This window comes from Dermacentor albipictus, chromosome 4 (genome assembly GCF_038994185.2).
Source record: "Dermacentor albipictus isolate Rhodes 1998 colony chromosome 4, USDA_Dalb.pri_finalv2, whole genome shotgun sequence".
Classification (NCBI taxonomy): Eukaryota; Metazoa; Arthropoda; class Arachnida; order Ixodida; family Ixodidae; genus Dermacentor; species Dermacentor albipictus.
The window spans coordinates 142,390,018-142,404,210 of NC_091824.1; the positions used below are offsets into that span (position 1 = coordinate 142,390,018).

The 14,193-nt window shown below is 48.6% G+C and overlaps 1 protein-coding gene across 4 annotated transcripts in view; it reads right to left on the reverse strand.

Annotated features, from left to right (window-relative positions):
• Positions 1 to 14,193, reverse strand: part of LOC135915426 (glycerophosphocholine cholinephosphodiesterase ENPP6-like) — a 176,974-nt gene that overhangs the window by 15,644 nt on the left and 147,137 nt on the right. Inside the window, exon 1 of one of the 4 annotated variants that reach the window (XM_065448494.2) lies at positions 4,507 to 5,404. The exons of the other annotated variants lie outside the window; for them this stretch is intronic. Within the exon in view, the coding sequence (XP_065304566.1) occupies positions 4,507 to 4,804 (298 nt within the window). The 5' untranslated portion in view covers positions 4,805 to 5,404. Of the gene's footprint in view, positions 1 to 4,506; positions 5,405 to 14,193 lie in introns of those variants that run through there. 4 annotated transcript variants of the gene reach the window in all.

Sequence of the window (14,193 nt, forward strand, 5' to 3'; positions counted from 1 at the left end):
CCACATATGATAACTCAGCCGGAAATATTCTTCAGCCACGCCTACCTTGTGTATGCTCAGATAATTTTTTTTTGTACCGTATTACATATTCAGAGATTTTCTCGGTGTGTTCACACTGATACGTCTAAAGAGATAGTACAATGCGTGGCTTACTTGCGCTTACGCAAGTAATGCGTTCGTGGAGCAAGAATAATGAGGGACCTCATTTTTATCTAATCAGTTGCTTTTATTAATTTCGAAATTGTGTCTTTGTATCTAGTATTTTGGTTGCAGCAATTTCAACAATATTTAGCGTAACTAACATTTCGATAGAATAAAAAACGAGTAGCCATCGCTACTTATGCATGCGACTCCTCCTTATACACATCTAATAAAGTCGACGTGTTCCTCGTTTCTTGCTCTATTTTCTGTCCGTGTCCCCTTTCACGCCGAATAACAATACGATCGTGGCGCTCTATCTATACCTATACACGTCTACTGCATGGTTTTAACGGACGAATGCCGTCAGCGCCGACTGCAAACAGGTTTCGCACCAGACTGCGCGCGCGCTTTTTGCTAAGGGTTGCTGACGCTTGGAAATATCATTAGGCGCATCGTATACAGAATGAAGCGGAAAAGGAAGACCCCGGCGGGCTTTTGCTGCCAAGGGATGCAACCAACGTGGGCAAAACGCAAGCGCTAGTAAAGCAGGAAAGAATCACGCGCAATCCTGCTGCCGCTGCATTCAGCGATTTCAGGAAACTGCGTTACCTCGAACGTGTGCCATACGTATTAAACTTTGAACGGTTCTCGGCAATAGTGCGAGCCCAATAAGTTTACTGCAACGGCGCGTCCTTTGGCAGCACTGAAATACTCATTTAAGCGAAAGCAAGAGTTTGGTGCGCACGAAGGTTTTTCACAACGGGCGCGCAAACGCACATGGACGGTGAACTTTCAGTATATCATGCTCGATAAACATGCGGGGATTGGAGCGTGCTTCAGCAAAAAGGAAAAAAAAATCACCACCCCTTTAAATTCATGAAGATGTTCGAACAGCGAAGCTGTGCGAGTTAGACCGAGTGTTACACCATGCAAGTAAAGCTTCGCAAACATTACAATATATTGTGATGTTTCAAAGTTCTTTCACCTCATTTTCGCTTTTACGTGTTTCGCGTAGTGTGCCCTAGGAGCGCTTTTTCTTTTTTTCTTCTTTCTTGCGCGTGAGGCAGGCCCTACGACGAGGAACACGTTCACGAGCCAACTTTCGCTGACGCTCGCAGTAGGCAGCTTCTCCGTCAGGAGTACGCACTACTCGTGGTCTCCCCATAGCTGTAGCTGGGATGGAATGTGCGGAACCACTCATCCAAAGCTCCAAGGCCACCACTGGAGATGCGGGCGGTGCGACTGTTTTGACGATTGACGTGGCGGCCGGCACTTTTTGCTGGCGCAAGAAGTGCCAGCATCCACGCGCTCATAGTATCGCGTTTCAATCGCTGGGCACTTTTCGTAGGCAGCAAACCGCCAGCATGATATTTGTTTCTTTCGCGGCAGGGTGGAATCAATCGTCAATAAATTCGATGCCGATCTGGCTCGATCGCCGAGAATGCACCGTGGGACAACCGTATAAGATTCACGTATAAGATAGCATCCTCACAGGGGGGAAAGGGGCTCTCCAACACCTTTCCCCCTGTTGCACTCTTCCTTTTTCTCTCTCGCTAGGTCACGTGACCCTTTTTAACCGAAGTCCGACAACGACTGCACGGGGTGCGCATAAATAGTTTCGCTGTAAAAAGTAATGACGATTGTCCACGCACCATGAAAATCGATGTTGAGGGCGGCTTTTAGCGGTTAGCTGGCTGCCCAGCAACGTTCGCAGTTTTCCAGAACGTTCCCAGTAGGGCGAAATCGTTTGCACAATGAGAGCAATGGTGCGCGTTACGCGAGCGAGCGCGTGCGTGGGTGACAGCAGCAACAAGGCGACGATGATGGGAACAACGACAGTGTGACGGTATATTGGCATTTGTGGTGCTCTCTCGAAGAAATGGTTTATGGCGTTGTGCGGCATAGATTAGAGTATTCTCGCGCACTGTCTGTGTTAATGCGGTACAGCGTGCACAAGCTATAGGCCGAAATGCAAACACGAAATCAGGAGGATACGCGGTGTCATAAAGAATGAGGTGATGTATGAGGCTTGTTGAAGGATGAATGGCGATGAGAGGCGTACGGGCACAGAGAAGTACGACGCATATCTAAACACATTCAAGCATTCCCTACCGCTTGTGTGACATACTCATTGAGGACGATTAGCCAAGAATGGGCCCATACCCAACGACAGATACGCAGTGGGGCCAAGAGTGGGATAGCCCAATTATTTTTAAAGAATGGGGGGAGAACCCGTGGAATGTTATGGGCTATTCTATCAAAATATCTGTGGATTTAAGCGATACCTATAAGCCGACATTTTTGTTTTATTAGGTGCCAAGCGGAGATCAACTTTCTGGCACTACATTCACTGCTATAAGATAGGTATACCTGATGACGATCATGAATATCATTAGTCTTTATCATTAATCCGAGCGTTGTCCTAGGTGCAAGGCATATCACTGAATTTCATTTCAAAGGAGAACAATACAGAAGGAAACTTCTTTTCACTGCTCAAGTGGCCTGAGCTTTTGCGAGGTAACACTTTACGTCTGCCTGATGGCGGCTGAGTACACGGTGCGAGTTATTTGTGTGCAGCTTCTCACGCACATGGTCGCCTATATAACTTTACGCAAGCACCAGGTAGCCGAGCGAGAAGTTATTAAAACATAGGTCGCTCGCTTCATTTCTCAAGCCGCATTTTCTATAATGAAAACAAAACATGTAATTCAAAGTTACGAAAATAGTCTAAGGATTCTTTCCCGACGATAACGGTTTCGTATCAAAATTATTTTATTACGACTTGACTTGCGCGCAGTCAGACAATAACGAAGATATGCGGTAGCGCATGAGGAAGAATGAATGCGTCTTTTTTTTTTTCACCACCTCCTATAGACCAAATAATCATGTTGTTTCAAATAAAATTTACTCATCCATTCTTTTTCTGTAACGTATTTAGTGAAAAATGATCTCTTGGGTATAACCAAGAGATCATTCTGGCTCATGCCAGAATGACACGGCCGCAACTGAGTTGCTTCGCGCGACTTTCCACTACGGGCTACAACCTGTCCATAGGATAACACGCAAAAGTGACAAACTGTTACATTACTTACGCGCGGTATTGCAAACTCACGCCTGTGATACCAGTTGTGTAATGTGTCCTTCACCTCGTTCCTCCCATTATCATCCCCCATTGCGACACGTTTTCTTCCCCTCTTCCCCTTCCCTTACGTAGAGTAGCAGGCCAGATGTTCCATTATCCGGCCGACCTCTCTACATTTTCCAGTCATTAAAATACTTCTTCTGCAAACAGTTTAAGCGGAAGCTGTCACGTTATCTCGTGTGACTCTTTATTAAGCGTTATAGTTATAGCATGAGGAGATTAGAACAAACGGTGCTAAACTGACAACGCTCATGTAATTTGTACAACGACTGCTCTTCAGTATACTGCTTCATGAGGTTATCGCAACAGTTCTGTGAAGTGGCTCCCATTCGAGCTTTACGTCCAAGCATTCCTCTATATCACGGGAACATTTCTCAGCTTGATAAGCCTCATACTTGTTGACGAGATATGTCGTTGGACTCATTTTGGAGAAGTGGCTGGAATAGTCCCGTTCAAGTGACTCCCGATTAGGAGAAGGAGGCACGGAAACTAGAGGTATTTGCCGGGTAACAGGTCTGGCCAGGAGCTAAGGAAAGCAGTGTCGGGGTCAAAGGTTTCACAGACAATGATGAACCATGCAGTTAAAGTTCGTGCAAGATAAGGCTCACACTTATTGTTTGAAAAGTATCAGCAACAAGTAACACATACCGCGGTCGAAGACATGAACTTGGAGTTTTGCGGGAGGCTAACATATGACCAAACATTCTAAAACGGTAACTTCCTTTACCACACTGCCACTCTGAACTACCTGCATATATATATATATATATATATATATATATATATATATATATATATATATATATATATATATATATATATATATATCTGGTCAAAGACAGGAAAGAGCGTCAGAAGTCATCAAAAGCAGAACTGCTGTCAAAAGTATATTACCTTTCCCCTGATCTGTGTTTTTCTTTCAGTAACAATGATCTTAATGTAGCAGACAATTTTTCTTAGACAACGTACAAGAGTGGGAGCACTGAGAGAGCCTGCTTCACATCTTCATGGCGTTTCAGGTTGTGTGGATCCGCTTCATGAACACACATACCTCAGGACATGAAGCAAAATCATAATTTCGATCCAGTCATGAGTCAACGCGAAGAGCGACCTCACGTACCGAGTCGTTCGGTTATAGAGACCCTCCAGCAAAGAGAAACAGCATTTGCAAAGTACGACAGACGGTCTCCAGAAAGGGCCCAATTCGCGGAAACACAGCTCACCGGTGACGATGCTGTACCAATTGGGGTACGAGTTGGCCGGCATGATGGGCACCACGTACTCGGCCTTCACTCCCGTCTTGGCCAATTCGCCGAAGCCTGGCAGGTCCGCTTCGGACAGGTAGTCCCAACGCACGCCATCCACCAGGATGAGGACCACACGCGGGCGACCAGCACCCATTACGGACGCCGCGTTGGATTCGCAGACGATGAGCGCAGAGAGTAGCAGAAGGCCGAGCACGCGGTCAGGGAGACGAGAGGACGCGACTCCACGCAATGCCTTTAGCCACTGTGGACTCATTTTTTAGCGCCACTGCTCAAAGAGTGCAGGTGTAGGTGATTACAAGGTGCAGATCTGCGGCTGCTCTTTGGGGTTACTGGAAAGGAAGCTAGGATAGCACTACCCCAAAAGAGCAGTGCAGAGACTCAAAACTAGCGACTGACCGTGCAGTAAAGGTTAAGTTTGACGAAAGCGCAATGGGAGGTAACTGCTTTCACCGGTATCGCGGCCCGCCCTTTGAATGCGGCGGCGCCTATCTTGTGGACTGCAGAGTGGTGAGGTGCGCTGGCGTCGGGAAAGGGTGGCAGTAGAGGAGGGCATGCGCGAAGGGAAGACCTCACCTCCGTTCGTACAAGAGGCGATTGGCCTTCTCACTCGCACCTGCTACCATAGCCAATATCGCGTGTGCGCGCTCGATGGACATAACAACCCGCAAAACACGGTTGCCACCACCACCACGAATCGGCGCATACCGGCCCCTCGTTCGTCACCGCACGATTACCGGAGCGCTATCTGCGCTGCTGCGACAGCGGTTTGTGCAATGAAGCACCCCTCGCTCGGCTCGCACAGACGGCCGCACCGGATCGTCGCTCTATGCGCTTTGCTGCTGCAGCCGCCGCAGCTGCCTCGTGCGGGTCGTCGGGCTCGCGAGCGGTTCCCGCCTGGCGCGCGTGCGCGCTACCTTGATGCGCCAGCACGGTTTTCCCCGCTCGACGGCATTCTTTCGTGTTGTTGGCGTTTGGTTTCAGTACGTCGAGTGCTCCCGAGATGGAGCCTCCCTTCAATGGTCTCACTGGGTACCGACGAGAATTGAGTAAGAAAGGAACAAACAAACCAGTACGAAAATTACGGCACAAATTAAAGAAAAAGAAAGGAAACCTTTTCAAATAGGTACCGTACCTTCTCCAAGCGACACCAGCGCTGAAGATCTTGAGAAAAATGCTGATTTAACTGGAATATGTTCTGTCGTCTGCCCCATTCGCTTCATAGCGCGCGAAATTCAAGTTGGTGTAACATGTAATCATGATCTCTGAGGGATTATGATTCTGCATGTCAAGGCAACGTGAATGATATTTGTTCTTTACCAACACTAATCGAGTGCCAAATCGCAAACAGGTAGGAAAATCACAAATGTCGCCATTTGCTACGGCCGATTGGGTGAGGGGGAGCTGTCATGCTGATCATCATACAGGAGGCCCGTTCGCATATGTATATTGAGAACTTCAGTCATTGCCAGAGGTGAAAATTTTAATATGCTGTTTCCTGGCTTCCTTCTTGCTAAGATAGCTTTCGCATAAAAAAAACTGCTTGTATGTGAGGTTGGAGCATTCGAAGTATGTTTAACACCATTTGTTGACCCGTGGTAAACTGTATGCTTTCTTACCAAAAAGTAAAAGGGGTGCCTTGTGAGAAAGAACCGGGGTGCCGAATCGAAAAAAATACCAGTTCCGTATAAAAGAAACCAAATGCATAACGGCTAGACACATAATTTTTACCTTGCCCCATAGTGTGATATACAACACAGCGCCAACGACTTTTCTGCATGGGACATGCGCAAATTTTGTCGGAAAGATGAAGCTGCTTCCCTGGTACATGACAAACAGAAATCAGCGTTTTTTTAGGTAAATAACAAATAAATTTATTACCCACCATGGTAGTGTAGTGACTTTGGTGTTCCGCTACTAAGCCTGAGGGGGCGAGATCAAATCCCGGCTGCGGCAGCCGCATTTCGATGGGGGTGACATGCAAAAACGCCCAGGTACTGTCCATTGGGTGCAATTTAAAGAAATTTTTCTTGTACAAGGGCACGTGGTACAGAGCCTTGCGCTGATAGCCGCGGGCAAGAGACGTCTAAATCACTGATATTGTGCCCCGGGAACGATTTGCAGAAATCGAATAGCGTTGTTCTCTGCTTGAAGACGCAAAACGTGGGTTTAACCGGGACACGCTACAATAGCACATTTCCCGTGCCTTTTACAGAAGTTATTACCACGCGCTGAGAAGGTGACGGCATTCATGAGCGACCACGGTATTATTCTTAGAAGAAGCCATGCTGATGAACTACCTTTGTTTCCTATCTTCCAATATAGAGAACACCGTCTTTTATGCACTTTGTCTTATTCTGCCATGTGCGTTTTACGGCAGAATAGTGGAGCTGGCGGAACGGCCAAAGTGGCGTTTCCACAAAACCGGTGATCCTGCGGTGCCTTTGAACCAATGTTTAGGTAGCGGAACACATCTGGTATGGCCGACTTCAGAAGTACAAGAGTCTCTGCCGAGGTGGTGGTGTAGTTACCAGGACAGACCTATCGTCTGTTCCCATTCTCGCACATAACGCAACTCGTGAGCTGCACCGTTATGCTGGTAAGGTGCACTGACTGAAGAAATACCGTAAACCCTCAGTTGTACGAACATCGGTTTAACGAATATTTCAGCACAACGAACTTTTAGAAAATTTGAGGCAGCTTTCCTATGCATGGAATGCATAGGAAAGTTTCATTTCAGTTAAACAAATTTTTGAATAGCGAATGTTTCAGTTGAACGAACTTGATCAGTGGACCCTGGCAACACTTCGAAGCAATACTTCGTTAGAAGACTATGTGCAGTGTGATAGTGAGGCTTGTTACTGGTGCTGAACTATTAGATCTGGAAATTGTTTGCAGTGTTCGTCCCGAAGAAGAAGAGTGCGACGAGAAAGATGCATTGGCAGAGGAAGATTCAAATCCTGTAACTCTAGCCGAGGCTGTAGGATGCCTTGAAAAGTTGCGAGACTTTGTGTCTCAGCAACAAGCTTTGCTAGAGGAAGTGCACAAATACATAGACTCTCTGGACAGCTTTGTTACTTCTTGCGCTTTAAGAGCACCAGTGCAAATGAAAATTACAGATGTTATTTTTTTTTTCAAAATGAGACACGCAGCAATGTAACTGTTTTGCACTTCGTATATATGATCGCATTTCCCACTTTTGACTCGATCTCTGCTGTGCCCTGTGATGTTCCATATATAATTGAATATTCAGTTTAGCAAACTTTCAGTTAAGTGAAATATTTCCTTGGGTTCCTTGAAGTTCACTCAAATGAGAGTTCACTGTAGTTATACCAAATAATCTTTTATGCTTGAACCGTTTCGTGCCGAACCGATAACAGTTAGTATCTCTCTCGGTTCAAGTGCCGTACGGTGCCCTATGATGTTCCATATTCCAGTGAATATACCGTTTAGTGAATTTTCAGTGAAATGAACTATTTCCTTTATTCCCTTGAAGCTCACTCAAGTAAGAATTCAGTGTAATTAAATCGAAGAATCTTTTATGCTTGAACCGTTTCGGTATGATGTTATGCCCTATGATTTTACATATTCCAGTGAATATTCAGCTTAGTGAACGTTTAGTGAAGTGAACACTTTCCTTGCGTCCCTTGGAGTTCACTAGCGTGAGAGTTTACTGGAAGTATCTTGAAGAATCTTTTATGATTGAACCGTTTTGTGCTGAACCGATAACCGTTAGTATCTCTTTTGGTTAAGGTGCCATTGGGGTTCAGGCACATACCAGAAATATCGATTCGGCATTGTGCTCAGTTCCGGCTAGAACTCAGGTTCGAATACGGTTCTCGGTCCGGGTGCAGGTTCAGTTTGACACTCTGGTAAAAATTCATATGTATCGGCGCGTTTATGTTCCTTTCTTTCTCTTCTTTCATTTTTTCCCGCTGTATACTTTCTTTACGGGGAAGGTGAGGAACTTCGCGTGTTACGGCATCCTGTAAAACTGCTCGTATTGTAGAGATGATGATTCCAATTAGTGCATCTGAAAGGATGCGGATGAGTGCAGTTTCTTGGCTTGTTCAGCTTTCGGGGAAAACCGTCTTCGAAATACTGTTTTCGAAGCAAGCGATGGTGACCCGCCCACGAGTTAGCACTTGATTTTCATGCATATATATATATATATATATATATATATATATATATATATATATATATATATATATATATATATATATATATATATATATATTGTCGCGAAGCACTTTGAGCAGTAAGCGTTCGCGACTAGAACGTTGGAGCAGCGAGAGGTAGTGTAGCCGACCGAGCACCGAAACAAGGTTGTTCTTTCTCGTCGTCGTTGTCTCTCTCCTAGCCACAGCCCCACTGCTCCCTATTTTACAGTACAGTTATCTCCCCCGCGGAAAAGGAAGCCGTCCCGGTGACCTACGGGTAGGACAGCACAGGCGGATCATAGTAGGGCTTGAGACGCTGGGCACGCACAATTTCGCGTCCACGGCGGCAATGATCCAAAGGTAGCTCGAGGGGTTCCACAATATAGTTGACTGGAGACGTTTGTTTGATCACGCGGTATGGGCCCTGGTACTTCGACGCGAGTTTCGGTGACAGTCCAGTGGTAGAGGCTGGCACCCAAAGCCACACTAGCGAGCCAGGAGGATAGGATACAGGAGCATTGGAACTTTCTCGATGGTGCTTCTGGCGTTGCTGGTCTTCTGACGTAAATATACGGGAAAGCTTGCGACACTCTTCTGCGTGTGCAGCAGCTTCGGATAGGGTAGTTGTTTCCGTGGAGTCAGGGCGGTACGGAAGGATAGTATCCATTGTGGAAAAAGGTTCGCGTCCGTACAGGAGAAAGAAGGGCGAAAATCCCGTGGTAGTCTGCGTGGCGGTGTTGTAAGCGTAGGTCAGAAAAGGTAGAACATGGTCCCATTTGGTTTGGTCGGATGCAACGTACATGGCCAGCATGTCACCAAGAGTGCGATTAAAGCGCTCGGTCATGCCATTAGTCTGCGGATGATACGCAGTAGTGGTGCGACGAATGATGCGGCATTCTTTGAGGAGAGCCTCGATGACGTCGGAGAGGAAGACGCGGCCTCTGTCACTGAGTAATTCCCTGGGAGCTCCATGGCGAAGGATGATGTGGCGCAGGAGAAACCAGGCGACGTCACGTGCAGAAGCGCTGGACAAAGGGGAAGTTTCCGCATAGCGCGTAAGATGGTCGATGGCCACGATTACCCAGCGATTTCCATCTGATGTGGTTGGCAGAGGTCCATAAATGTCGATGCCTACTCGATCAAAAGCACGTGCTGGGCAAGGCAAAGGCTGCAATGGGGCGGTTGAACGACGAGGGGGATCTTTACGGCGTTGGCAAACCAAACAGGAGCGGACATAATGATGGATGAATCGATACATCCCCCGCCAGTAGTAACGAAGGCGTAGACGCGCGTATGTCTTCAGTACCCCTGCATGCGCACACTGGGGATCGTCGTGGAACGCTGCGCAAATATCCGAACGCAGGTGTCGCGGGATGACAAGCAACCATTTGCGGCCGTCCGGGAGGTAGTTGCGACGGTACAGGAGCCCGTCGCGAATGGAGAAGTGATGTGCTTGGCGACGTAATGCGCGATTGTTAGTGGGTGTCGATGGGCTGGACAAAAAACGCAGCATGGACACAATCCATGGGTCTTTCTTCTGCTCCAGAAGAATGTCCGTGGCAGCAAGGGAAGACTCGGACAACGAGGCTTTCGGGAAGCTAGCCGCGTCTGTTAGTGGAGAACGAGACAAGGCATCCGCATCCGAATGTTTTCGGCCAGAACGATACAGTACGCGAATGTCATACTCCTGCAGTCGAAGGGCCCATCGAGCAAGACGACCGGACGGTTCTTTTAAGGATGACAGCCAGCACAGCGAATGGTGATCAGGTATGACGTCAAACGGGCGGCCATAAAGATACGGACGGAATTTGGTTATGGCCCAAATTATAGCGAGGCATTCCTTTTCTGTGACAGAATAGTTCGATTCAGGTTTAGTGAGTGCACGACTGGCGAAGGCAACGACGTACTCATCGAAGCCAGCCTTTCTCTGAGCGAGAACGGCCCCAAGGCCAACGCTACTGGCATCCGTGTGTATTTCAGTTGGAGCGCTGGGGTCGAAATGGCGCAGGATTGGTGGTGACGTCAAGAGACGACGCAGCTTTGTGAAGGCGGCATCGCAATCCCGTGACCAGGTTGAAAGGTTGTGGCCACAACGAAGAAGCTGCGTTAAAGGTGCAATTATAGTGGCAAAATTGCGGATGAAACGGCGAAAGTATGACGCTAATCCAATGAAGCTGCGCAGTTCTTTCAAAGTCGTTGGTCGGGGAAACTGGGCAACAGCTTGTAGTTTCGCCGGGTCAGGAAGTACACCTTCTTTCGACACGACATGGCCGAGGATGACCAGCTGCCGGGCAGCGAAGTGACACTTCTTCAAGTTAAGCTGGAGGCCAGCATCGGCGATGCACTTTAGGACGCGTTCAAGTCGAAGTAAGTGGGAAGGAAAGTCCGGTGAAAAGATAACGATGTCGTCCAGATAACACAGGCATATCTGCCATTTGAGGCCGCGCAAGATGTTGTCCATCATTCTTTCAAATGTGGCAGGCGCATTACACAGGCCAAATGGCATCACGGTGAATTCAAATAAACCGTCAGGTGTGATGAAGGCCGTTTTCGGACGGTCTGACTCAGCCACTGGCACTTGCCAGTACCCGGATCGTAAGTCTAAGGATGAGTAGAATTCAGCGCCTTGGAGGCAGTCTAGCGCGTCGTCAATACGGGGTAGCGGATAAACGTCCTTGCGGGTGATCTTATTAAGTCGCCGGTAGTCCACGCAAAAGCGAATTGTGCCATCTTTCTTTTTTACCAGCACTACAGGAGAAGCCCAGGGACTGTGCGAAGGTTGTATGACACCGCGTTGGAGCATGTCTCCAACTTGCTCAGCGATCACGCTACGCTCCGTGGCGGATACACGATACGGCCTGTGGCGTAAAGGCGCATGGTTGCCGGTGTCAATGTGATGGACAACAGTGGAAGTACGGCCTAAGCGTGATTGTTGTAGGTCGAATGACGTGCGAAAGCGGTCTAGAAGATGGACGACCTGGGCGTGCTGCGCTGGAGCGAGGTTGGGATCAATACTCTGGTAAAATGGTGGGTCACACGGCGGCGTGGGAGGAGAAACTTGAAGGGCCAGAGCGTCAACCGGAGGAGAAGCCGGGTCGTCAGGCACATCGTAAAGGAAGCTTGGTTCGATTTCGTCGGCATAACCAAGACACTCATTGTGGAGCAGCCTAGCAGGGCAAGGAAACAGGTTTGATACATAAAGTGCGCTCGAACCTTGTCGAATGGCAAGAAGGGCAAAAGGAAGCAAGAAAGGATGGCGGCGAGCAACAAGCTGAGACGGCGTGAAAAGAACTGTGGAGTCGGAAAACCCAACGCAGGAAACGGGTACAAGTGCGGCAGAGTATGGAGGAATCTCGGTGTCGGCGGCGACGAACACACGACTGGAAGTGTCATCAGTATCTACAAAAACGTCGGTGCCGAATGGCGACAGCGCGAGTTCAGCACGGGCACAATCTATAACGGCATGATGAGAGGACAGAAAGTCCCATCCTAAAATCATGGCATGGGAGCAGCGAGGCAGAACAACGAACTCAATATGGTATAAAGCGCCGCTTATAACAACACGCACGGTACACTTCCCTAAGGGTTCAATCGGCGCAGCGCTTGCTGTACGTAATGAAATGGCTGAATAAGTCGTCGCGACTTTTCTAAGGGTAAGACGAAGCTGGTCCGAAATCACTGATATTGCTGCTCCCGTGTCTACAAGCGCATGAACGGCAATGTCCTCTGCATAAACTTCAAGGATGTTCGCAGGAAATAAATGAGGTCTTGAGGAGTTCGCTGAGATCGCAGTTCTTGCCTCCGGAACTGCGGTCCTTAGTTTTCCTCTCGGATAGCTTCAGGACGACGGATAAGCGGCGACAGAGAACGCCGACGGGGAGACGGAGACCGACGGGTATTGAAGGGTCGGGAAAGAGGAGACGAGGCTTCGAAGGGCTGAGCGGCAGCAGCAGAACGGGACGTAGAGTCGAAACCGTTACTTTGTGCCCTCGGAGAGTCCGAAGGATACCATCCACGCCGGCGGCAAAGCCGTGCTACATGCCCAGGTAGGCCACACGAATAACAGATAGGCCGATTGTCATGGGTGCGCCATGGATTGAGAACAGCGGGCGTAGACTGTCGGAAATATTGGCGAGGTGGGCGCACGGGCTGCTGTGGCGGCCAGTAGCTGCTTGGGGGGGCAGGAGAGTATGTTGCAGCTGCTTGCGGAGGTGAGGGAAAGGCGCTGGTAAGTCTGGATTGATTACCTGCAGAAGGAGGCCTTGGATTGGCGACAACGGCAGCGTACGTAAGTGGCACAGGCGGAGGAGGCGGTTGATGAGCAAGTGGTACTGCGTTAGCGACATGTTCTTGTATCAGGTGACGGAGATCTGGAGACAAGCGCGGCTCTGAGGCTGGAGCGACTGGCAGAAGAGAGAGTTGGCGCGCCACTTCTTCTCGTACAAATTGCTTGATGCTGTCGAAAAGTTCGGAACTGCAAGGAGCAGAAGTGACGCCATCACTCAGAGCGGAAAGTGCGACGTCCGGAGCGAGAGCTCGGCGCGTAGAAAGCCGCTGTTTGCGCAGCTCTTCATAGCTCTGGCAAAGCGCTATGATGTCGTTGACCGTCTGAGGATTCCTTGCCAAGAGCATTTGGAAGGCGTCGTCTTCTATGCCTTTCAAGATGTTCTTGACCTTGCCATCTTCGGTCATATCAGGGTCTATACGCCGGCAGATGTCAACTACATCTTCAATGTAGCTCGTGAAAGTTTCGCCCTTTTGTTGGGCACGACAGCGAAGCTGTTGTTCAGCCCGAAGTTTGCGCACAGCAGGGCGACCGAATACTTCCTGAAGTGCCGTGCGGAATGCTGACCAGGTGGAAAAGTCAGCCTCATGGTTGCGGAATCAAAGATGGGCGACCCCGGAAAGGTAGAAAGGGACGTAGCCAAGCTTGTCAGCATCAGACCATTTGTTGTGGGCACTCACTCGGTTGTATGATGAGAGCCAGTCCTCTACGTCATGATCATCAGTTCCATTGAATATGGGAGGATCCCGTTGGCGTGGCGCACCAGGACAGATGACTGGAGGCGGTGCCATGGGTGGGGCGGTTGGGCTAGTCTCCTCAGGCATGGGAGATGTGACAGGGATCGTCCGGCTTCGGAGTTCCAGGTTGGCAATAAGTCCAGCACCTTCCACCAAATGTCGCGAAGCACTTTGAGCAGTAAGCGTTCGCGACTAGAACGTTGGAGCAGCGAGAGGTAGTGTAGCCGAGCGAGCACCGAAACAAGGTTGTTCTTTCTCGTCGTCGTTGTCTCTCTCCTAGCCACAGCCCCACTGCTCCCTATTTTACAGTACAATATATATATATATATAGCCACCATTATAGGGTGACTACTTCTTTCTCTTTTACTTTTAATTTCAATAAAAAAACTAATATGAAGTCCATAACCTACTTGCTCTCGATTAAGAGACCCTTTCTTATTTAGAAGCTCAGGAAGGGTTT